The 26,545-nt window shown below is 45.4% G+C and overlaps 1 protein-coding gene across 1 annotated transcript in view; it reads left to right on the top strand.

Moving 5' to 3' along the window:
- Window positions 1-13,921, top strand: part of anos1 (anosmin 1) — a gene marked incomplete at both ends in the record, with an annotated part of 42,908 nt that extends 28,987 nt beyond the window's left edge. The window contains 9 exons of the mRNA XM_084442907.1: window positions 204-333; window positions 6,087-6,292; window positions 7,855-7,999; window positions 8,189-8,335; window positions 10,529-10,617; window positions 11,759-11,930; window positions 12,084-12,304; window positions 13,593-13,734; window positions 13,863-13,921. Of these exons, the coding sequence (XP_084299033.1) occupies window positions 204-333; window positions 6,087-6,292; window positions 7,855-7,999; window positions 8,189-8,335; window positions 10,529-10,617; window positions 11,759-11,930; window positions 12,084-12,304; window positions 13,593-13,734; window positions 13,863-13,921 (1,311 nt within the window). The remainder of the gene's footprint in view (window positions 1-203; window positions 334-6,086; window positions 6,293-7,854; window positions 8,000-8,188; window positions 8,336-10,528; window positions 10,618-11,758; window positions 11,931-12,083; window positions 12,305-13,592; window positions 13,735-13,862) is intronic.
- Between the last annotated feature and the right edge of the window lie 12,624 nt (window positions 13,922-26,545).

The raw sequence follows: 26,545 nt of genomic DNA, 5'->3' as shown, positions 1-26,545 counted from the left end.
GCTGCGTGAGCCAGCTGTGGAACCACGACGCTCGCTGGCCGACTGTTGCACAGGGCTGCAGATTCCTTACAGTCACGACGTCTTTTGAACGTCTGGCAAAGAGAAACACACAGATGACTGATGTTGCAGCAAAGGCACATGAGGTGTGACCCTGCATAACCCCTGACCCCTGCGGGGCTGCTCTCACCCCATCTGTCCCTCAGACTACAGAGGAGCGCGTCCAATTGGCCGACATCAGAGCCACCAGATGGTACCAGTTCCGAGTGGCGGCCGTCAACGTCCACGGGACCCGTGGCTTCACTGCCCCCAGCAAACACTTCCGCTCCTCCAGAGGTCTGTGTGTGTGTGTGTGTGTGTGTGGCCTTGCCTTGAGTGTCAGTTCCTCTTTGACACCCAATGCCCTCCATTTGCTACAGTTAAGACCTTGGAACAGGTGGAGCTTTGAGACACGGCTTTACAACCTGATTGGCCTCAGTAATGCCTGATTTACCCGCTTTCGCTCCACATGTACACAAACTGTGTCTAGCCCATGTGTGTGTCTGCGTGCATATGAGTCTCTTGTTCTGGACTTCTATCAGTCATGCAGAAACACAATATTTGAAGTTTGAAAAATATACTTTTAGTGTAATGTAACTTTGACAGTTTCCTGGTTAAAAATACATTTGCAGTTTCCTCTGTGCAAGATTACCTAGACTCACAATGCTGCAGGAAGATGAATTAGAATGCACAGGTCTGTATGAACATGGTTTTGGCTGGATGCCTTCAATTCATCTCCACCTTAAGTAAGCTTTATGAAATTTGTTTTGCAGTGCCTCGCTAACCTGAACCTTAAATCGGATTAACGTTCCGCATGTTACCCCCGCTGTCCCCAAAGTTGTGAGCGAAATGGAAATTGTAATTCATGTTGGTGCCAACAAGTCCTGAGAAAGGACGGCGTGAGCAGGACATTTTCATCTCTGTGTTTCAACCACAGCTTCATTTAGGTCTTCAAAGGTGGGGTTTCCCCGTCTTTACAGTCATATAAAATGTAATATGTCTAAATTAGTCAGGATATTGCAGGTTTCAGCTGCATGTAAGTGCTGTCTGGCTTCCAGGAGGAATGAGGTAAGGTAGCCTGCTTCAGATCTCTGCCCCAGATTAGGCCTGCAGGATGGGAAGCTGGGCTGCCGCCTCACTCTGTGAGTTCCATGTTGAATGACACTAAATAGCTGTATAGAGCAGCTGCAGATGGCATTCGTTAAAGCTCCAGGCTTTTGTCGCGTTCCCATGGATTTCGGGTTCATGAATGTAATATTGTGTCTAGATTTCATCTCATCCGCATCAGATAGCGTCTTGTTTGTTTCACATGTAGAGGCAAATCCCTGCACCGAGCAGTTCAGTTCCACTGAATTGCGACGGAACAGGATGTAGCTTCCCGACGTTGCCTTCGGTGCTGCGTTCTAAAGCACGGCACAGAAAAGCCTCTGTATGTTTCAGGGACCACCTCTGTTCATCTTCGGCGTGAACGGCCAAAATCACAGGAAATAAATTACGTCTTAAAAAGCGAGAGAGTTCACATGGGACCCAAAGCACACACAATCCCGTTGCTCATGTGGAAGACTAAGAAGTCTTAATGTGTTTGCTGGTGTGCGGCGCTGGCTGACCTTCCCTGTCAGCGGTATTAATACGCCAGCTCCCCGGAGCGTCCCGAAGGTCTGTTTGACGCAGCCGGGCACCAGGTGGACCAGGGCCGTGCCGCCGCAGGGCTGGAAACAGATCTCCAATCAGTTCAATCAGAGCCCGGACGTTGACGGATTGATGGGAGCTGTCATGGATCTGATGAGCACCTTGTGCCATTCTGTCATTCCATTGTTATTTACATAGCTCGCCCTGTGTCATCTGATTGCAATTTTGTGCCACTATACTTCGTTAGGGGTAATTTGCAAAAACTCCCTGCTTATTTATCTTGTATGGATGACATTAGTAGGCTCACTGAAACAGTGTGTCCCAATTGCAGTCCCAAACCACCTCAAATGTGTTTCAGGTGGGAGAAGGCAGGCAGGCAGGGGGAAGGAGCTAGCTGGGCTGGAGAAGGCAGGCAGGCAGGGGGAAGGAGCTACAGTAGCTGGGCTGGAGAAGGCAGGCAGGCAGGGGGAAGGAGCTAGCTGGGCTGGAGAAGGCAGGCAGGCAGTGGGAAGGAGCTAGCTGGGCTGGAGAAGGCAGGCAGGCAGGGGGAAGGAGCTAGCTGGGCTGGAGACCCCATCGTTTCCTCATTACAGGCTGATTCCCCGTGTTGTGGAATCTGGCGCTGTCCTCCCGAGTCCCGCGGTCCCCGGGCAGGCTGACATCAGCACCGTACACAGCAGCCTCCAGGCAGCGAGCCCAGGTCACAGCCCATCTGGGCTTCACAACCAGCTCCATAAAGCCCTCTCATACACACACACACACACACACACACACACACACACACACACATACACATACACACATGCACGCATGAACACACTTGCATAAACTTGCACATATACAGTATACACATGAGCACACAGGCACACACACATTTAAACATACACGCACGCACACCCACACACACACACACACATACACACACACATGGATAAACTTGCACATATACAGTATACAGATGAGCACACAGGCACACACACATTCAAACATGCACGCACGCCCACACACACACACACACACACACACACACACACACACACACACACACACACACACACACACACATACACATACACATACATACACACACACACACACACACACACACACACACACACACACACACACACACACACACACACACAGGCTGGCTAGGTAGAGCCTGAGAGAGAGATGGAATGTGGGGGTAGAGCCAAAGTGAGCAGCATGTGTTTGTTGACCCCTGACCCTTGCTCTCCATCCTGCCCGGCGCTGTCATAGACATGACATGACTCCTGTCATAACATTTCATGACAGACTGTCAGTGTAAGACTAATTTACTTAACACCCGTCATACCACCCCCCTCCTCAGCTGCAGTGAGAAGCTGTTAGAATTGCTGAAAATGTACCTAGTTTTGTAGCATAGAACTGACCAAAATGTCTGTCATGATATCGGATTTAACCCGGATTTATTTATTATCATATATAGATAGATATTTTACTTCAATCAATGTGTCATTAGTCTTTGATTGATTTGTGTCAACATGATAAGACAATTAGTCAGTATTGATTTAGATTTGTCATGGTTTGGATTCTGCAGCAGGTAGAAATGCAAAGCATGGCAGAGCAATTTTAGCCTACTGTTGCCATCCTGAACATATGAGCTCTGTAGATCAGCCCCGTTCAGTTACAACCATTTATCTAATATAGGGCGGGTTTGATATGATGACTGTACCCACTTTATGACTAACCCATTGCTCTGATTGGTTGTAGGTCTATCCAGTTGCATCCAGAGGCATTTTGGTCTGCGACCGTTGATCACTAGCCTGGCTTTGCCAGACCCAATTTGCAAAAATGCGAAGGGTCTGCAGCTGCTGAGATTTCCAAGGGGCGTTATCAACGGTCGCAGACCAAAACGCCACTGGACGCAATTGGATAGACCTATAACCAATCAGAGCATTGCAACGTGGGTTAGTCGTTGTATCATCGTATCAAAGGGGTACAGTCGTTGTATGAAACCCACCTCATATCAGATAAACTGTTGTGATTGGCCGGATCTGCCGGGTGGAATTCAGTCGAATGGGAGTGTGATCAGACAGATTTCCAGACTTTTCACATTTTTGTGAATTGGGTCTGGCAAGGATAGAACAAATTAGCCAGGGGACCTAATCACTATATGGTTATCCTAAAAAGTTAGCTCTCAGTCGCAACAGGGCTAATTTAAAGGTGCAGTTGGCGGTTTGGCTTAGGAGCACTTTTTGTTATATTTTTGGCAATTGTCATTACATCCGGACAGCAACAAATAAATGGAATGCTCTGACACTAAAATGAAATAAATCTGTATTCTGTGGAAGTCGCAGGACTGTAATAAGTGTGTCCAATCACTTTGAGTTGGCAACTTGAAATAATTGGATGGCATACCTGCATATCAACCTACCTACCTGCCTAGTGAGTGTCATTTGTTTCCCTCCAGTTTGGAGGAGTGGCTTTTGAGGGAGGCCTGAAGGCAGGGGTGGAGATTTTGTCATTGCATTTTTTTTAATTTGTCAAAAATCACAAAACGCATAATGCAGCTTTAATTTTACAATGAGGCGTGTGATAATACAGCTACTTGTATACATGTAGCTTGCTGAAAGTCACCTTTTTTGCCTTTTTAATTTGAGCAGTTTGAAGATCTTTGTGATATAAAAACTATTACAAAATTAACAAAATGTAGATTGTCTTCCATAGAACGGGTGCAGCCATGTTTGTATACTGTACATTTCTTATTCTCTCAGGAATTAAAGTCTTTCTTCTTCTGTCACTGATCTTTCCTTCTGTAAAGGCTACAACCTCTGATCAAAAATGTTAAAGTGAGGAGATGCTTCACTTCAGCAAACTTTCCAGAAATCTTGAACAGTGGTAGTGAATTGATGCAACATAATGAGTGCAAGTGTCATCTTGGACACAATCATGGCCACAAAAAAGGTGGGGTGCACATAATCAGTAGCAACTGTCATGTAATATTCAGTCACTGGGGAGTCGTTATGTAGCTAAATTATATTTTGCTTCCTGTCAGCTGAGAGTTGGCTTGATTAGACAGCTTGTGTTTACAGAACTATGATTGTCAGCTAGCTTTTTTTTTTTTCCACCATGGTTGTAATTGAACTGTTATGCTCTTGCTAATGTGAAATTTCCAACCATTTGCACACATAAATAAACTGTTCATAGCCTATTGAGGACCCAAGAATGCTGGAAAGACTTATTTCACGGGAAATGTTGTTGGATCTATGTGGATAAGAGTACTTGAAAAGAGAGTGTTTATTCTGTATAATATGATGTAGTCATTAAATAATAATTATAACAGACACATACTTTTTCATTGCACTCAAGTTCTTAAAACGGCACCTTACAAACACAGAAGCACGGAAATTGTTGTAGTCATGTTGCCAATACGTTGTTGTTCTGCATGTTGCTATACATGCCTGCTGGAGCCGTGGCTGTGTGCCTATCTATCTATCTATCTATCTATCTATCTATCTATCTATCTATCTATCTATCTATCTGTCTATCTGTCTATCTGTCTATCTGTCTATCTGTCTATCTATCTATCTATCTATCTATCTATCTATCTATCTATCTATCTATCTATCAAATATCAGTGATTAAATCTGTGACCTATACAGCAAACTGTATGGGTCACATACAGAAAGCATTACTCACAACATCAGGGGCAGATAAAGCGTCAGAATCAGTTAAAATTCACCATTTAAATCATCACCTCCGGCGTACACCACAAACCAAAATGAATGCCTACCTATTTTTCTTTCATGCCAAACCTACACAAATGCCCCACGTCAGGACATGAACGAAGCAGTCAAAATCATTTTAATGTGGGGTGCCCCGGTGGCTCAATGGGTTGGGGCGCGTACCATATAAAGGCTAGTCCTTAACGCAGCGGCGTGGGTTAGAATCCGGCCCACACCCTTTGCTGCATGTCTTTCCCTCTCTCTCTTTCCTGTCTGTCCTTACACTGTCCTATCCTTATAAAGCAAAAATGCCCTAAAAAATGTATTTAAAAATGTTTTCGTTTTCATTGACTCATTATTTCACCACATATTGTCGGTATCAAACATATTCTGTTCGTTGGTTATATTTTGACCTTTCTTTACAATAAGCTAGAATACTAATGGCAGGCTACCTGTTGCTAGCTAGGTCCTGGTAGCATTTGCCTCTGTGTTTCTTTAATTTCATCAGCCCTGGAGGAAAATGTTGCTGTCATGTCTGAGACAGATTTGTGGCTGTTCACAAATTCGAGCAAAAACAGTTCAAGATTAATATCTGTCATCCATTAGAAACAATAGCCTTCTATGTATTCCAACATGCTTAGTCACTGTCTAAAGCAGAGCAGCTGGAACGCACATGACTGTAACTGACTGAGTGTGTTTCTGGTGTGTCTCCAGACCCGTCCGCCCCTCCCAGCCCGGTCAGTCTTCGGGTCACCAACATGACGCAGGGAGCTGATGGCCTGCTGACAGCCCGCTTCAACTGGACCCTGCCAGAGGAGCCAGACATCCCCGTCCATCACTACAAAGTGTTCTGGAGTTGGACCGTCCCCAGCAAGTCTCTGGTACCATCCAAGAAGAAGAGAAGAAAGACGACCAATGGGGTAAACATCTCCCTCCATCCCTGGTCTGGGTCTGGGTCTGGGTCTCAGTCTGGCTCTAGGTCTAGGTCTGGGTCTGGGTCTGGGTCTGGGTCTGGGTCTGGGTCTGGGTCTGGGTCTGGTCAGGTCAGGTCTGGGTCTTGGTCTAGGTCTAGGTCAGGTTTGGGTCTAGGTCTGGTTCTGGTTCTGGTTCTAGTTCTGGGTCTGGGTCTGGGCCTGGGCCTGGGTCTGAGTCTGGGTCTGGCCCTGGGCCTGGGCCTGGGCCTGGGCCTGGGTCTGGGTCTGGGTCTAGGTCTAGGTCTGGGTCTGGGTCTTGAACTGGGTCTGGGTCTGGGTCTGGGTCTGGGTCTGGGTCTGGGGTAATCTTTTCCTTCCATCCTTGTCTCATTGGGGGCAGGTAGTAGACACTGCCAATCTCCCAGTCTGGTGTAAGTCTGGGTCTAGGTCTACTGTAGGCTTGGGTCTGGACCTGGGTTTGGGTCTTGGTGTCACCAATCTCCCTCCAACCACAGTACTGTGAATATGAAGCACGAGTGGAAATAAGACAAACAAGGAACGCATTGCACTTGATTACGTAAACTCTTAAAGCTATCAGTCCCACAGGGAAACACAATGGCTTGTTCATTGTTTTATTTCCTGAAACAAATTAAAGTCCTCTTAAATGCATGGCTAAGCTTCGAATGAAAACACAGCATATAATTTGAGCCTTGTTTATGGCTCGATAAATCATTCAGTGTCACATGGCTGTGTTGCTTGGATAACTTAATGCATATTTGTCAAAGTTACTGATATTTAGAATACTGTACTTGTAAATCAGCAGCCGGATAGAATGAAACCATATTTCAGAGACCATATTTCTTCTAATCAGGTAATCCTGAAAATGAGATGGAAAGTTATAATGGACATAAGACAGATTCTAGCATTGCTTTGCATCTGTATGACTACTTTAACAAAAGGGTATGCTGTCCAGACAGTTAGCTACTACAGCTTATATGAGTCCCCATCCTGAATAGGTTTTGGAGATCAGTAGCAGATGTGCCAGGGAGGTGAGCGAGGTGGCAGATATCAGACACCTATTGACACATGTACTACTGGTTTCCACTTTGGGTACCTCAGGGCTTTGAAAGCAACCTGCTGATGTAGGAATGTCAAAACAAGGCCAGTCAATAAGTCGGGCCTATCTAGCCCATGCTGAGGAAGGAATTCTGGGAGCCAAACACAAGCTAACCGGAGGCCCCAGGAGGCTGTGATAACACATCACCCTCACCGGGCCCCAAGCCTCAGGACCACTACACTATCTCCTTATCCATGTCACTTCCCTCAACACACATGTTCCCAATAAGCAACACTTTCCCACAGACCTGGCCCAGGCTGGGTTTGGATGAGCTGGGCTTGGCGGGGGCCGGAGCAAAGACGGCGCTCAGCTGGGCTGCGACAGGCTGGATGGGGAAGAGCTGAAATTGGACTTGGGCGCCGAGTCTGAGGGCTGAGTGACAAGATGGCGTCCACGCCTGGCTGAGAGTTAGCTGCCTGTGTGTAAGCTGGGGTTGTCTCTGTGGTTGCAGGCCCAGAGCTGGGTGGAGCTGGAGGGCCTGCAGGCCAACAGCAGCTACACCCTGGAGCTGCAGGCCGTGACCTACTGGGGACAGGTGCGTCTGAAGAGCTCCAAGGCCTCTCTCCACTTCAGCACCGCCCAGAACAACGACTCAGGTAAGGCAGGCTTTTGGGGCTAACCCTTCCAACTCCATTGTGCTCGTTTTTGATATTGCTGTTTAAGATATTTGATACATTATTATAAATGTAGACTATGGAATAGTCTTCATTACCGTGTTTTGAGACAGGTTTAAGCAGTGTAATTTGAATTTGTAGCCAACAAACTTTTCTCCTTTTCCTTCCCAGTTAAACCAGTGTTAAAATCAATGAAGGAGGAGCTGTCGCCTGTTGGCTCCTCCCTGGGCAAGCGGCCCACAGGCCCTCTGGAGGTGGGCACGCCCTTCTACCAGGATGGCCAGCTGCAGGTCCGCGTTTACTGGAAGAACAGAGGAGGTATGTGGTCCTGGCCCCGGCCTCTCCTCTACTGTAATTACCAGCCTGGTGTCATCCATCATCCTGCCTCCATTTCTCCACTAATCAATGCAGGGATATGAATGATTCTCAATGACTTACGCAGAGGAAGTTTAATTTTGGGAGAGAAAAAAAAACCTGCATTGGATGTTGTAGATCAAATAAATGGAACAATGTGTCTTTGTGACAGCGGTAATAGGAGCGCAGGGTGAGTGAGTGTAAATCTGCTCTGGGCAGGCTGGAGCACAGGCTCTGTTTGCTGAAGAACAATAAACACAGGGAGCCAGGCCTCATATGATGGAGTTTATTGACAGCTGTAGTTAATAGATCCTCCTCCACGCAAAAAAAAAAAATCCCTCCCTCATATTAGTGTTGAAACAGTCCATTTTGTTTTACAAGAGCTGACGTCAGGCGGTGGGGCCCGCGGTAGGACGCCGAAGGGTTAAAGCCCCTCAGGAATGCCCCTCCCCGCTGTCCGTCCGTACCCCCAGCCCTTTCCATTAATACCAGAGTGGAAACGTGGAAACCTTGAAAGGCGCACTCCAAGGGTAGCCTGTCAAGTCCCATTCACTGGTCTATGTTATGCTACTAATATATGTCATCGCCCAGGCCAAGCTCCACATAGCGCAGTCAAGAATGCACAGGCTGTCTGAATGGAAGGCTCGGTAGTAGTGATGGAGTGGCTCTCTGCTGAATCACAGAGAGCGAGAGAGAGGAAGAGAGAGAGAGAGAGAGAGAGAGGAGAGGGAATACTTCCTGGTCCAGAGTCGTTAGTGGGGCTGGCTGGACCCGGGGCTGCCAGGGCTAGAGTGATGGTGACTGGGTCAGGCTCGCATTCGGCCCTGAGTTTTGTGGGGAGCAGCGGAGCTCCGGGGGCCGTGGCCGGGCCCTGGGGCTTGACGGACTGCCGGCCTGGCCCGGCAGTGAAGGGGACGGCTTCTCAGCGGGGCTGACGGATGGCACCCGCCTATGAGTCTGACCACCCGCGTTCTACTCCAATAAGCAGACAGCTGGATCTGGGAGTTGTAGTCCCAGGACGGCCAGCGCTCAGGTTTCCCCATCAGCCTGCATTCTGTTGGAGGGAGAGACAGGTTGAGCTTCACCCTGATTAAACCGCTCATTCACCAGAGCAGAGCAGCGGCGGCTGTCCCAGACCTGCATCTGACCCGGCGGTCTGTGCTGTCTCCAGCGGACCCAGGAGGGTCCATTATGCTGAGATAATGTATCACGGTCTGTCTGAACCGCAGACAATAGGCAGTCCAGCGGCGGCGGCGGCGGCGGCGGCTCTTCAGAGGCCGGCTCCCAGTCCTGATTTATCTGAGTCTGCGCTGCTCCTTCTACCTGGTTTCCATGTTCCTTCTTGTTTTACATACCACTTCCCCTGTCTGCTATCTTGTTTATTTTTTTCCCCCAATTTCCCTCTTCCCCGTAATTCCCTCTCTTCTGCTTCCAAAGTGCTCGGAGGCTGCGAGCGCCAGATAGGCATGTAAGCCTTCAAAGGACCCCTTTTATCTCCGCACCGCAAACTCAGGCCCCCGCCACGGGCTAGCACGGCCTAGCTCAATTATTAATTGGAGTAGTACTGTATAATTTCACATCCAAAAGGCGCAGCCGTATGAATAATAAATGCAGTTGAATAACAGTGGGTGGGGGGGGGGGGTCTAGGAGCATAAACACTGCTGATTAGCTAATGAGGCGCTAGTGTTGGATAATGAAGTGTCTGATGCCATTGCGGCTGGGCGAACATGGGCAGGGCCTCAGCACTGATGAGATGGTTAAACGGTTGGAGGAATGCTTGTGCACCGGACTAATGTTTGCGCGTCGACACCATGAACCCTTTCGGAAGCAGTATGCAATATTGATAGGCAATATTGAGATGAAAGAGCATCGCATTCACGCATTCAATTTAAGAGCCCCGTGTTTCACACATTGAGACAAATAACACATAATAAGCAAGTTATCGTCTGCATCTGTGACGGTGATTGACAGGATAAAACAGATAAGACATCCAGGTTGTGTGGATTTGTCAGATAACATTACTTCAGAGAACACACACACGTTCACAATATTTCAGTATCTGATCATACTCAGCAGGTGTTGTGTACTATGCTTGCAGGTCAGTTTGAGTGACCAGCTTTCTGTCTCCTCTTCCCTCCGGTCTCGTCCCGGGCCCAGACCCACTGCTGACCCGCTACCATGTGCAGTGGATACCAGAGTACTGCAGCCACAACGAGACCAGGGGACCAGAGAAATCTGTCACACAGGTCAGTCCCTAATCCTCCGTTCACCGACGGAGATCCAGTGAAGCGATACACCAAACGCTTGTGTAGATCCAGACTCTACAACTCGGTGATATGCGGATCACGAGCCAGTTCTTTTCTCTGTCTTATAAAGGGCATCTAAAATGAGTCAGAGGCCCTGGTGTGTTGCTGTGCGCTGGGCAAATCAGCCTCCCTTGTTTGGATTATTCTGACTCAGTCGGTGTGGTCAAACGTGGTGTGCTGGCCAATAAAACACATTTACTAAAACAAGGCTTCCGGGAACGGGGCAACATGCACCCCCAGCATGGGAGCCCAGGCTGACAGGGTTGGTTAGGAGCGAGGACGGTTGGGGGCTGGGGGGGGGGGACTGGAGGGGTTGGAGCAAAGAGTTATTTGTTTGGAGGGGTTGGCTGGTTGGACTCAGCCTGATACAGGATGGCAGAGGCCTGGCAATCAACACATTCTTCTGGGATCCCTTCTCCGGTTGCTAGGAAATGCACATCCTTTTTCTATAGATCACTGGGAAGGATTCCAAAGTGGTGCTCCTTGCAGGTCCCTTGTGTGTGAGCCTGGCGCCTCATTCAGATTTAATCAGAGCTGTTTCATATCAGGGAGAACTCCACGCCCCCTCCCACCCCCGTATAGAGCACATTTATTACCCATGCAAGATCTAAACCCAGCACTCAGCAGGAAATTTCATGTTTCCTCGAAAAGAGATGGCGAGAGGCGATTTTAAAAAAAGATTTACGGGTGATTAGTGTCTGATATGAGTGCACAGCATTAGAATATAGCTACAGATTAATTAACGTTGATTTACATGTCGTCTTCGTTTGAAACCCCAGCAAGGATCACTCAGCTGTTTTCCCGGCCTTGTTCGGTTCTCATTACAACGTGTGTTACATTTGGAGCCCCTACAAAGGAAATGATCATTAGCATGGCAGTCTGTACGGAGGGGTAGAGTGTCGACCCCGGCTATGCCAGTGTTCAAAGTGTCCCTGTAATGTGGGGCATGTTCCGCAGGCTGGGAGGGAATCTGATCCTCTCTGGCTCTGTGTATTTAATTATCTGTGTGTCTCCCGGGGACGTGACCTGGGCCACATCATGTCAGAGTCATCAGGGCTGAATAATGTGTTTCTTGGCTCAGGAGAACTACATCAACCTCCCGGGCCTGCTGTTCGCCTGCAAGTACAAAGTCACCGTTCACATGCTCAAGTCCAAGAGACGCGCCAAGGACGAGAGCACCACCTTCCTCACCCCCTCCTGCGCCACCATCCGGAGCAAGACCCACAAACACATTCCCTGTCCCGGGGAGGGAGGTGAGAGGAATTACAACCCGCCGCACACAGCTGAGACACAGCACATCCATAAATCCTCAGATGAGAAGGGATTTATCTTGCGACTTACTGGTGTCACTTCAGTCTTTGTGTGAAGAACACATTTTCACCGTGCTCATTTGTCAACGCCCTCAGCCTCTGGCCTCTCCAAGGTGCTGGCCAAGCCCGAGAACCTGACGGCCTCCTTCTCCATCCACGAGGGCAATGTCACCGCCAACTTCCTGTGGCGCGTGTCCAGGGTCCAGGCCAACCAGCGAATCACGGGTTTCCAGGTCACCTGGGCTGAGGTCACTACTGAGAGCCGACAAAACAGCCTCCCCAACAGCATCATCTCCCAGTCCCAGATCTTGCCTCCAGTACGTCCTCCCAGTTCAAAACAAATAACTTGATTTCCACCATTCTTCATGTGTGATAAGTTACTCAGCCACCTTATCATTGTAGCTACAGTATATAGATATCTCTACTGCAGAGTTTTGGAGGAAGCACAGAGTGAGAAATAAAGTGTTTTGGTTGAAGACACTTGCCTCCACTGCTGAAAAATATGTGCTATCCTCAGCATTTCATTATACAGCAGGCAGTACCTGTCAGCACTGCAGGTATTTTAAGGATACACTGTTGTGCCCTCGTTACACGAAGCTCCTGATAAGCATTTGGTGTGCAGACAGAGTGAGAGTGAGAGAGAGGGAGAGATGACGGGAGGGAGGCAGAGAGAAAGAGATCTAAAGGAGAGGTGGTTGTGTCCCGGTAGAACTTCTCCTCCTCCCTCTTTTCATCTACCTTCCCTTCCTCTTCTTTCATCATGCATGCGGGCTCTGAAAAGCCCCCTGTTTTACATAATCTCCTCTATCAACAACACGCTCCGCCTGTCTGCGCCGCCCACAGCGCCGGCCTGGTCTATAAATAAAGGCCCCGCCATCTCACAGCTCTATCAGGCTGGAAGGAGCGAGAAACATGGTTTATGAAAACAGTCCTCATTCTAAGAGAAAAAGAGAGATAGAGATGGAAAGAGAAAGAAAGACAGAGAGGGAGAAAGAAAGAGATGGAGAGGGAGAGAGAAAGAGAGAGATAGAGGGAGAGAGAAAGAGAGAGATAGAGATGGAGAGAGAAAGAGAGACAGAGAGGGAGAAAGAGAGAGATGGAGAGGGAGAGAGAAAGAGAGAGATAGAGAGGGAGAGAGAAAGAGAGTGATAGAGATGGAGAGAGAAAGAGAGACAGAGAGGGAGAAAGAGAGAGATGGAGAGGGAGAGAGAAAGAGGGAGATAGAGATGGAGAGAGAAAGAGAGACAGAGGGAGAAAAAGAGAGATGGAGAGGGAGGGAGAAAGAGAGAGATAGAGAGGGAGAGAGAAAGAGAGAGATAGAGATGGAGAGAGAAAGAGAGACAGAGAGGGAGAAAGAGAGAGATGGAGAGAGAGAGAGATAGAGATGGAGAGAGAAAGATAGACAGAGAGGGAGAAAAAGAGAGATGGAGAGGGAGAGAGAAAGAGAGAGATAAAGAGAGAGATAGGAAGGGAGAGAGAAATATTTTTTTGTCCAGTAGTGGGTCCAACAGTGTTATGTTTGGACAGTCAAATGATTCAAACCTCTATGTTTACAAAGTGAAGATTGATTTAGTTGCATGTTGTTCTATTAATGAACCCTTCCAGGACCATAACCTGCTGGTGGTGTCCAACCTGCGGCCGGCCACGTACTACAGACTGGAGGTGCAGGTCATCACAACAGCAGGAGAGGGTCCTGCTACTGTGAAAACCTTCCAGACGCCCAGCGTCTTACCTGTCCTGCAACACCGTAAGCACTCATTTACTGTCTGTCCACCAATCGGTCCATGATTTCAACATTGATAGCGGCTCTATTGCCGGACTGGCGACTTCCTTCCTACCAGTAGGAACTAAACAAGATGTGCTTTTGTGTTTCAGGACCAAGACTCAGGCAGCACCACTCACATCATCAGAAGCCGTCGGCGGAGAGACATTGAGGCTCAGACTCCGATGGGAACGGAACCAACGTCCCTCAGCACCTCCCTGGTGGGGAACCGAACCGACACAGCAGACCACATCATGAACTGACGCCCTGCCCATGTGATATGGGTTCTACTCACTAGCTGTCCCCACTGATCCCAGCTGCTGACAGGGGACCGGCCAGTACAGTCAGACACATACTGTAGGGTTCTTCTCTTTTACATTTGACCTTAACAATTTGGGACAGTAGGACATTGGTGGTCCTGGAGCCATCAAACTCTTTCGGCTTATCGAACAGATACTGAAGCAAAAGTGTAATATGGCTTCTATGACACAAAATTAGGTTCCCATCTCATTTAAACATATTGGCAATATGATTGAAAACACTTGAACGTGAATGGAGCAAATGCCATACAATTGTAAAACAATCATTTATTCATCGAGTAAGGAGAGTTTGATTTCAACTATTTATTTAGTTTTACCAAGTAAAAAAGATGGCGCTTAGGCATACAGTATGTGCTGATGATGATGTAACTAAAACCAGTGTAGTTTAACCCAAAATATTTCTCATAGTATGCTGCATGAAGAAGTACATTTGATTTTAACTGTAAATGAATTACTAGCTTCAAATTGAATGCTTGTAATGGTTTTGCATGACAAACGTTAGTGTTCTGTAGGCATGAAATACGTCTGTGTTACCTCTTTTGAATATGTTAGCAATGTTTCATTAACAGATTAACAGAGAACTATATGGGGAATAATATGTAATGTTTATTAATGAAATTATAACTTTGTGTGGAAATGATGGAATTGTATATGTTCTTGGCTGTAGAAATATTTGTTGTGGAACAGTCAGTGAATGTCTATATTTATTTATGTGTGTATTACAAAGTTTGATTTGTGTGGATGTGTGTGGATGTGTGTGTTTGGTGTGTTTTAGTTATAGAGTTTTGGAACTGGCAAAACATCTTGTAAAGACATTTTGTAAAAATTGAATTGTAAATAGGCTACAGTCTTATGTTACATGTTATTTTTCCATGGTAGAAACTGTACAAACTGCTAAGTAATAAAGTAATCCTTAACCTACAGCCTTTGATTTTTCTTGCTTAATGGAAAGTGCTGTGAGCGGGCATTAAGCATCGTACTCTCCAAACATGGGGCTACTTGGACGTTGCTGCTGCTTATTTTGGCTGCAATGCTCATAATGCCAGACTCCCAACACAGTGTATTCACTGATCTGTCCAGGAGTCTGAGACATGCACTCCAGCAGTCTAAATAAACAGGTCATTCAGAGCTTAGCAACCACAGTGAATACACCATGGCAAGGGCAGGCACTTTTCAACATACAGTACTGTAATGCTGTGCTTCTGAGTGCATTGGTACAGTATATTTAAAATGACTTAAATCCTCCTAAATTTCTCCTATTTTTCAAGATGATGTTTGGACTAAATCAAATAATGCCTAACTCTGTGAGAGCACATTGGTATGTGTGTATTGTGTAGTTAATGTGGGTACAATGGACCAAACATCTGGGTGTTGCAGAAGAGGTTTATGGGGGATAGGCTAATTGAGACAATTAACTCACTCTAACCAGGTGGCACTACATATTTTGATATTTGGTTGTGATGTGTCAGTCCACACTGTATGTCCTATTATAGCTTCCATTATCACCCTTTCTCAGCTGTGCCACACTCTCACACCTACTGTTCTGGGACTTCCTTGTTATAGATCTACAGTATAGGACTCCATGCTTGGCCCAGTGTGTGGCCAACCGAGTTTCTGGACAGGCTGCAGTTTGTTTTGGAGAGCCAGAGATGTTCCTTGGTTAGCTCTTATGGCCTGCTTAATGTCTCCAATGTGGGGTCAGACCTCAATTTTGGCTTGTCGTTCATATATGCAAAACTGACAAGTGATTGCCTGTAGCTCTTATAGACTACCAGTGAGCATGATACCATCACAAGCATTCAAACTATTTGAGGATATTGCAGTTCGCTCATGCAAAATCATGATGATAATCTGTGTTTGTATTAAGATTAATAGATATAGAGCGGGAGGGAGAGAGAGAGAGCACCAGTAAGGGTGTGTGTGTGAATACAGACACGGCCCCTCTCCTCTGTGCCAACAGAAGACTAGACCGTAGGTCGTTATGCTTCAAGGAACATCCAGATTTCCAAGTGGTCAAGGCTTGGCCTCATCTCCAAAAATTTCCACCGTGAGGACGAGTTAATTATTCTGGGCCCTTGGTTTCACACACACACACACACACACACACACACACACACACACACACACACACACTCAGCCATCCCTCCCAGACTGTGCTTGGCCACTCTCCTCTAAGAAATGTTGTTTATGTACAGTTCTATTATGTCACAAGAGCTTAGTCCCTCTCAGTCTGCGCACACTAATCCTCTTCTGGGGTCCACGAGCCCAGTCGGTGTTTAGCCAAGACTGCTTTCTCAGAGAGCCCTCCCAGCCCTCTCCTTTTCAGTCTGTCAGAGTCCCTCTCCGCACACACCAAATACCACGGCCGTCAAGTGTGAAAACCTCAAAACAAAGGCCCCCAGGCTTCTTTGAGGCACGTTGCTCTAAGTCCAAGTCTCTGAGGACATGAAAGGGAAAAAAACTGCAACAACCAAATAAAAGACTGCTTGTTTTGACAAAAGCTTTGCATCGGACAGTACAATGCCAGAAAAGCTGATTCACTTCACATGACTTCACGCCCACATTGGGAAAGTCTGGGGCTATTACTATCAATTCAAACATTTTCTTGTAAACAGTATTGTTCTTTTGGAATAATCATGACCAGTCAAATACGTTCCCTTTCTGCTGGTTGAAATTAGTCTTCTCTATTATAATAGAGTATAATAGAGTATAAAACACTACCTCCTTTCACTGAAAAGCAACAAAGATACTCTGTCTCCCACACGTTTCCCCTGACCTCCCAGCACCCGTTCTGCAGATTAAAACTGCATTGGACCATGCTTCACCATTTATCAAACCTCGCACGCTATTTCTGTCTGTCTTTCCCCTTCACATACAATAGACTCTCCCCAGTGAAACACACACACACACTGCCTAAACAAGACCAGTTGGAGCTCATACTCTACTTCTTCCGACCGTACTTTCCAATACCCCTGTACTTTTCAATGGTCATGGATGCTAACCTGAGCTATCTCAATGCCTCCTATTTCCATGTTGAGTTCCAGGTCAGTCATATTGCCAGTGACATAGTGGAGTGTGCCCTTCAGATCACTCTCGCCTGGAACGATCCCACTGGCAGGGTAACCCTTTACATGTGAATAGGTGGAATATATCGTCTGTGAGATTGATGAAAAGTAACTTGATTGTTTTTGCTCCCCATTAGAGCGGGCAATGTTGCTCTAATGCTGTGTGCTGGTGGGACCTCTGACCCGGCCCAGGGCTGCGGCGTGTTTCTGGTTAGACTCTGGTGAGTGGGACCAGGCAGGGGACACATGAAAGGCTCTGGCTGTCAGGCCGCGAGGATGTTCTGTCTAAGTCTAATGAAGACCAGAACATGCGAGGGGACCCCAGAACAAGCATGGCACACATTATATGACTAGGCTACATATGTAGATCTGCAATATCTGCAGAGAGGAATCCAGACACTAAGAATCAACTGGGACAGATAGGAGCAGGAATCCATTATGGCTGTAGCTGGGCCGAGATCATACTGTAAGGATGAAGACCTGTACTCTATACTGGCCAATGTCACTGTCTGTAATAACGGAAAAATAGTTTAAAAAAAAAAAAATGAACAATGTGTTGTTGCACAGATTTTATTTATCTTCAAGGACACACCGGAATTCAGATTCATCCAACCTTTTACAGAGGCAACATTTCTTGCTTTGTCTGGTGAGTTATATCACAGCAGACAACCTGAGGCATTGCCAGCCTGCCACTCCTCAGGCCCTCAGAGGTAAACAAGAGCTCTGTCCAGACTCCAGTTTGTGTTTACAAAAGAAAGTCTCCCCGGAGAAACCATTATCTAGATCCCTCTCCCCTAAGCAAACATCCCTCTCCACAGGCTAACAAAGTGCAGGGATTATCATCCAGCCGAGTAATAGCTGCATAAAATCTGCTCTGATTAGCAGCAATCCCCTTAATGCTCCTTCCTGGGAATAAACAAATATTGACCTCCTCCAGATTAATCAAGTTAGTGAAGTTCTCTCATTCATCTCATCTCACTCATGTCTATCAGCTTGGTGTGCCTTCCTTCATCCACTTTCAGCCTAGTTGCATATAGATATTGTTAATATTGTACAGTATATAGCATACAACTGCATGTTTACGCAACCCTAGTAATGACTGGTGAAAGTAGAATTATAAGTAATGTCATGATATATATAATATACTATCCAAAAACTAGTTTGTACTTCCTTGTGTCTATGACTTTGTCCAAACTACTGTAGGCTAGAGAAGTATGATTCAATGTTAGTGTGTATTCACTGCTTGGACAGCAGTGTCTGGAGTCTCCTTGTCACAGTTAATATTGTCCGCAGCCCCGGGTGTGCCCGCTGGGCAGGGGTAACTTTATGTCTCGTGTTCCCCTCTCTCCTCTGAAGTCAGTGTGTGCTGCGGGGTCAGAGAGCCGGACGGTAGCTGAGCCTCAGAGGCAGGTCAAAGGTGAAAGGTCATCTTCCCCCAGAGGACAGGGTACAGCGAGCAGGGCAGGGCAGGACCTGGGCTCTGGGACAAGGAAGCGGTCAGGGGTTGGGTTCACAGGGAATCCACACAGAGGACGTTAGAACAGACTGTGACAGGGGAGAACGTCCTGCTTGGTTGCACCTGAATCACACACCAACCCTTCCAGAACACATTGCTGAGACTTTAGAAAGTCTGTTGTGCTTCTAATTCAGTGGATTCGGTCACGACAAAGAACGCTTTTCTAACTGAAGGCAACTCATTTGAATGTGTTAATTAAATTATTACTATATGGGAGGTCACAGGTGAATGCATCTACATCTTACAGTCCTAGTATCTGACAAGAGAGACATATTCAGTACTGCAATGCATGAGAAATCTGTTACAGTACCTTAAAGATAAGTGTGTAAGATGACTGACAGATGAACAACATATGTGAAGATCTGCGGTGTCCATCATGTGCGCACTTCTCAGGTTTCCTTTTGACAAATGAATAAAGTGTCTTGCTCTTGGCATGCGCTGCTAGCATGCTCCTGCTCTCAACTGGTTGTACAAATTTACCAATAACATTAGTTTCACACAGCAAAGCTTGTCTCTGTTAAGTCTGGGTGCTGATCACGCCAGACTGGCAAAGTCTGCCTATCAGATGTGTGCTCATCTGTAAGGTCTGCTCAGGATTGCTTCACGTCGGCTTCATACACAGACTAAAGAAAATTATTTGTTTATAATTACGTAATACTGTTGGACGACTGTACTGTAACATTTAACGATCAAAAGCTGTTGTTTGCTCTGCTAAAACTCTATTAAAAATCACAATAGGAGGAATGAGCTGAAATTTCAGGGCGCATGAAAGTGATTATGCTGTAAATGTACATCTTATTTCCAAATGGCTGACCCAAATGTATAAACTATTACAGTTACTGACTGAGCACTTTAGAGGGAGCAAACTCAAGCCATCGACTCCTTAAATAAGACAACATCAGGGTAAATTAATGTGTTTTATATTGTACCAACACACTGCCTCTAAATATAATACAGGCTGCGCCAACACATGGCTCTGGCAACCGCATTGTTTATAAAATGAATATCCAGTCCTTAGTCTCACCCTGGACTGTGTGTGTGTGTGTGTGTGCGTGTGTGTGTGTGTGTGTGTGTGTGTGTGTGTGTGTGTGTGTGTGTGTGTGTGTGTGTGTGTGTGTGTGTGTGTGTGCTCCTGGGCTGGGTGCTCATTTCCACCCTGATGATCACAGGCACCATTGATTGTAATCCCGATGAGCACGCTGTTTTGCCCTGTGGCACAAAGGATCTGGACGTGTTTAAAGCACTAACTTTTACGTTTTTTATACTAGTAAGAAGTTAAATTGTGATGTTGTGGGCAGCTGGCTCTCGTTAACAGAACACAATGTCAAACAGAGGGACTGACTCTGGTGAATGTGAGCAACTCTCCCTTTCTGCTGCAGTGGTGTCTGTTTGAAGACCCCCTGTCTGCGCAGTGCGCAGAATACTGTAGCTACTAAACCTTTGAACGTGGTGGTGGAATTTTCTTGCTACTCGTGATTCGCTCACTTCAAACTATTTTTAATAAAGGCATCTGAGTAAAGTTGTGTGAAATACAACTTTACTCAGAACACTACAGAACACTAACAGAACACTACAGAAGACCTATGCAGCTGAAAAACTTTTAGAAAGTAGGATTGAGATGTGGAATCGAGAACTAGGAAGAACAGATAGGTTTAAAATGGAAAGACTGTTGGAATATTACAAATTACATTACTGTTAATGAAAATTTACGTTTAATCAAATATAAAATGTATAGAATCTACCACACACGAGATATATTATAGTAGTGTATCAGACAACTGTTTGAAATGTGGAACTAAAGTTCCAAAGACTCATTAATATGCTACATGCTTTCTGGGAGTGTCCCAGAGTCCAGAAGACTTGGTCGGACATAGAACATTGGCTCTCAGGGGTGCATAAGGTAAAATTCAACTTTGCCATAGTTGCCACAGTAAGATACCCTAGGGGTTGGATAATTATTTTTTCATCAATTATATAAAAAAAAAAAACACAACTTATACTTAGAAGTCGGAAATCAATTAAACCTCAAACGCTACAATAATGGAAAAATGAAATTCTTTATTATATCAATATAGAATAGATATTAGCCACATAGACAGTTTGAAAATATATGGATGAGATAGTGAAGGCTTTAGCTAAGAGTAAAACATAGTGTAAGGAACAAGCATAGCTGCGACTAAATAGTTCTATGCTAAATATTTTTAAAAAGCCTTTCCAGATGAACTAGAATCTTACTTTATGGTGAATTATATGTCAGAATGCCAACTAACACCTAGGTGAGTTTCTTGTCTTTGAAATCGAGAGTTTAACATGTTTTTTAATGATTTTTCAAGATGCCCATCCACATCCATTGTATGACCAAAACGGTGGTAGAGCAATTATCAGACTTTCTCAAAAGTGCTAATTTTGTCAACGTTTTGATCTGAACTCTTGTATATGATCATAAGTAACCTTAAAACAGGGCTAAACATGCATTTTCCCTTTACTACTCCTTTAAGTGTAATCCACCAGACTTGTTCTTGTTGATCTTCTCATTTGAAACAGACACTGGAGGAACACAAACTCTGCTTTCATGATTTCAATGGATGACATGAGTGAAGGTGGAGTGCTGGAATCGGAGGCTGCCTCCTCTTGCGTTTGTGTCAGATAGCGAGGGCTTGGCAGCACAGACTGCTATAACTCACTGAACCCATATGCATCCTGAACTCTCCCTATCCTAGCATCTGCATCACAGCTGTTTGTGCACAGCCAAATAAATAATTTCACTGATACTGCAGCTCAAAGCCAACATGAATATTCTGATGATAAAAGCATCCCCTATGGTAGGCTATAACTGATGTTCTGGTTCTGTATAGGGGCATTGTGTAGGTCACACCTAGGATATAGCAGTGCTCAGCAAATGCTCGAAATAAATCAATAGTAGCCTATAACACTGACAACATGACCCGTGTCAGTATAAATCCCTTTTTGAATGCACTGTTGCCTCTATGCCTCTTTGGACCCCGCACGCAACATAAACAGTTCCGTTTGCATTGAGGTGCTGAGAGCCAGATTTAGGTGAGCTGGGGGAGCAGTGTGATTTGGTGTCGGGATGGGCCCGTGTGGCTGCGCTGCCTGTAACACGTTTATGACACTCCAGAGAAGGAGGTACATGTGGGATACGTGTTAGGGAGGTTTGCACTGCGCGGCTGGAGGGGAAATGATCGCTCTTTTTCCGCTCTTTGATGATAGGTGACCGTTAGCCACTGGCCACCCCTGGGATGAAGGTCATTATCGTCTACTTTACGCGGACGGACTGTTCAGTGCACTCTCATCAATCTCACCACATTGTCGCCTGTCAGGCCTGACTGCTCCGTAAGGTAGAACAGTTACCGCTGCCAATCCCCAGAGATAGCCTAGGCTACGTGAATTCTACGCACTTTCAAATAATCAATTATACTTTAGGAGGCTGTCCATAAAACTCAGGATGAACGATGAGACAGAATTCTCCTTTGTACAGTCCCACTGCCAAGGCTATAGGCTACAGCTCCAGGGTTTGAGGGGACCTCCATGCCTCATGAAGCACAATGTCTCGGCAGGAGGCAGCGTCCCAACTCAGCATGTTCAGCTGAGGAATGGGGGGCTAGGTCAGAGATCTCTTAACAAGCCCCAGGATAGCCCATAGCCTACACATTATGCCAAGAATTCAGATAACGAACGAGCGAATGAATATCCCCCCACTTTGATTCAGAGTTGATTTACAGTTTTAAATTATATCCGCTGTGTATTGGCAGTATTTCGTCGCTCTTAGTGTTGTTGTTATGATGTTGCCATGGCATGCCTCCTCAGCTCAACTCAGCTCATCCCCACGTCGATGGAAAGAAGTCTTTAAAGCAAACCCTCAAGTGAAATATAGTGCGGTTTGAAGAACTGATCCAAACCAGCTCCCCGTTGTGAACCTAGAGGTCTCTGTGACATGTGTCATTTCATGTTTCAAACCGGGCTGTTTGAAATAGCGTAATTTGATTAAAATAGATAGTCGCCACGCTGCCAGTGAGGCAGTGCGAACAGTGTTTTTGATTTCTCTGGAGGGGCATCCTTCACCTCCTTTTTAATATCAGGACAGTGCCTTTCATGTGCTCCTCCTAGCAGGAGGCTTAATGCATCACAGATCCTTTTCTCCTCTGACAATATGTTACCATCATTTTTGTGGTCGTTGGGAAAGCTCTCTATTAATCTTAATAGTAGGCCTAGCCTAGGCTACTTCAAAAGTCGTGTCGCTCTTCTGCTCTTCAGTGCTTTGATGAAAGTTGATCTAATCTTGAGCTATGGATGTCACTACTTTGTTGAAATCCGCCTTCCTCCGCTGAAACATACGTTGGTCTATAGGCTAGTTCACAATAGTGCATGTGAAGCTGTGATTACATACTGTATAGGCTACTTCAATGCAGATGTCCCACAACTGATGTAGGCTGTTATGCAGTTCACTTGATAGGCCTTCTTCTAGTGTAATTTCATGCTGGCTTGCTTCAACTAGCCTACTCATAGCCTACGGGTCTTCTCCTACTAGGCTACTCCTAGCCTACTACTACTCCTATTGTAGCCTTCTAGGCCTACTACTCCGAATGGCCTCTCCTACTAAGTCAAAGGCAGCTTTATTTATAGCACTGTTCATACAAGTAAACGTAGCACACAGTGCTCTACAGAATAGGCCTAAATAAAAACAGTTAAAATAGTAGATACAAATAAGAAAATAAAACAGGACAGATCATATGGTAAAAGTCAAGAAACAGTCAAGTATAAAAGATAACATTTTTAATAAAACAGGTAAAGTTTCAGCCATTCTTAGGTTTTCTGGGAGGGTGTAAAAACTGAAGGCTGCCTACCCATGTCTCTTGATCCTGGCTTCAGGAACCATTAGAGTTCAGTGCCAGAGGATCTCAGGGACTTACTTGGTGTATACATGTATTCAGGTGCATGACTATGGAGAGCTTTATAAACTAATAAAATAATCTTAAAATCTATTCTAAAACTGACGGTTAACCATTGTAATGATTGTAAGACTGGTGTGATGTGTACGGTGGCCGACAAGGGCAAACGCGCTGCAAAGACCGAAAACATTTCCATTAGGGAGAAACGCACTGCAAATACAGAAAACATTTCCATTAGGGAGAAACGCGCTGCAAATACAGAAATGACACAAAGTCAAAAACACATACAAAATCCGAAACAAATACAACAACGGAAACGTGCTGCAGAAAGCCAAAACAAATACATTAACAGCAAACGCGCTGCAAATACAGAAACGATACAAAGTCAAAAACACATACAACCCCTGACAACACATGCAACAAAAAAAACTCTGCAAATTCAGTTCACAACACAAGGGAAGTGTTCTGGGGGGGGAACGATAAGTGGAACGGACCGGAGACATATTTGAACCATGAGGTTCGAACGTCAAGCCAAGGAGAGCCAAGGCTAGATGAAAAGGCGGCATAAAAAAGGTAACATTATAGTGATTATGTTCTTTTTTTTACATTAAGGCTTTAATATTGTGCCATTCTCAAAAACACAGAACACTTCCGTTGTGTTGTGAACTGAATTTGCAGCGTTTTTTTGTTGCATGTGTTGTCGGGGGTTGTATGTGTTTTTGACTTTGTATCGTTTCTGTATTTGCAGCGCGTTTGCTGTTAATGTATTTGTTTTGGCTTTCTGCAGCACATTTCCGTTGTTGTATTTGTTTTGGATTTTGTGTGTGTTTTTGAGTGTGTCGTTTCTGTATTTGCAGTGCGTTTCTCCTAATTGAAATGTTTTCGGTCTTTGTAGCGCGTTTGCCCTTGTCGGCCACCGTAGATGTGCACCCTCCTTCTGGTCTTAGTGAGGACACATGCATTTTGTATCATTTGAAGTTGACTAATAGCTTTCTTTGGTAGACCAGATAGGAGAACATTACATTAATCCAAACTGCTACTGATAAAAGCATGCATTAGTCTTTCAGTGTCAGCCTGGGAGAGAAAATGTTTCACCTTAGCAATGTGTCTCAGGTGTTAAAAAGATGTCCTTGTCACATTCTTAATATGGGCCTCAAAATTAAGATCAGAATTGAACATGACACCTACTGTAGGTTTCTGACTTTTGCATTTGGCGATTTGGCATTTGGTGTTCAGTGTCAATGTTTTTAAGTTTTTAAGAGTGATAGTCTCTCAACTTTATCACCAATGATCAACACATCGGTTTTGTCCTGGATTAACTGAAGGAAGTGACCTCCATGGATTTATATCAGCAATGCATTCTACCAAGTGGTCAACTGAACTGTAGTTATCAGGTGTCACAGCAGTATAGAGCCAGGTGTCATCTACATAGCTATGGTAGCTAATATTGTGCCTCCTAATGACGTCATGTAGGGGTAGCATATACAGACTGAAGAGTAAGGGCCCTAGAATTGATCCTTGTGGGACCCCATATGCCATTGTTGTGTTTTTAAGCTTTTATCGCCAAGGGCAACAAAAAACTCTTGGGCAACTAGGTAAGTCCTGAACCAATCAAGGACTGGACCGGAGAGCCCGACCCAGTTATCATGAGTTCTACTCCTACTAGCCTTTCCTAGTACTTCTACTAGCCTTTCCTACTATTCACACTAGCCTTCTACTACTCCCACTAAACTATCATGCAGTAGTACTCCTACTAACCTCTCCTACTACTCCTACTAACCTTTCTTAATGTAGTACTCCTACTAACCTCTCCTACTACTCCTACTAACCTCTTTCTGTAGTACTCCTACTAACCTCTCCTACTACTCCTACTAACCTCTCCTACTACTCCTACTAACCTCTCTTACTGTAGTACTCCTACTAACCTCTCCTACTACTCCTACTAACCTCTCCTACTACTCATACTAACCTCTCCTACTACTCTAGCTTATCTTACTACTTCTACTAACCTCTCCTAATACTCAAAATAGCCTCTCCTACTACTCCTACCAACTTCTCCTACTACTCCTACCTCTCCTACTACTCCTACTAACTTCTCCTACTACTCCTACCAACTTCTCCTACTACTCCTACCTCTCCTATTACTCCTACTAACCTCTCCTACTACTCCTACAGTACTAATCTATCCTACTACTCCTACTAACCTCTCCTACTACTCCTAATAGCCTTCTACTACTCCTACTAACCTTTCCTACTGTAGTACTCCTACTAACCTCTCCTACTTCTCTAGATTTTGCTACTACTTCTACTAACCTCTCCTACTACTCACGCTAACCTCTCCTACTACTCCTACTACTGTAACTTCACCTACTACTCCTACTAACCTCCCCTACTACTCCTACTAACCTCTCCTACTACTTCTATACTAACCTCTCATACTACTTCTATACTAACCTCTCCTTCTACTCCTACTTACCTCTCCTACTACTTCTATACTAACCTCTCCTACTACTTCCTAGTCTTCTAAAACCTGGGGCTTCATCAGAAAAGGTTTAGGTTGCAACAAGACAATTAAATTATACTACAAACACGAAACGCCTTGTGATGAAACAAGGGGCTGTGCTGATGTTGCCAGTCCTTCACTGACCCCTCCTCTCTGGGCCTCTGATCCCTCTGAGGTTCTGGTTTTTCGGGGAGCTGCATTAACCAGGCTGCCTGTACAGAACCTCCGTCCGGGGTGATTAACCTAATTAGTACGACCAAATCAGAGCCAGGAAGCAATAATATGTAAAGATAATATGAAACCCAAACATTTTATTAACTAACCACTGCAGTGGTCCCTGTGAAATCCCCATGGTAGACGCTTGGTCCTGCTGCATGATCTGTCTTTCATAGAGGACTGGTGTTGACTGCCAAGAATAGCACTCTGGCTGATGTGTCTGGCTCTTGTTAGCACGGAATAGGTCTCTAATAGCAGCTTCTCTC

The sequence above is a fragment of the Borostomias antarcticus genome (assembly GCF_949987555.1).
Source record: "Borostomias antarcticus genome assembly, chromosome: 9".
Taxonomy (NCBI): Eukaryota; Metazoa; Chordata; class Actinopteri; order Stomiiformes; family Stomiidae; genus Borostomias; species Borostomias antarcticus.
This window is presented reverse-complemented; position numbering and strand designations above follow the sequence as displayed.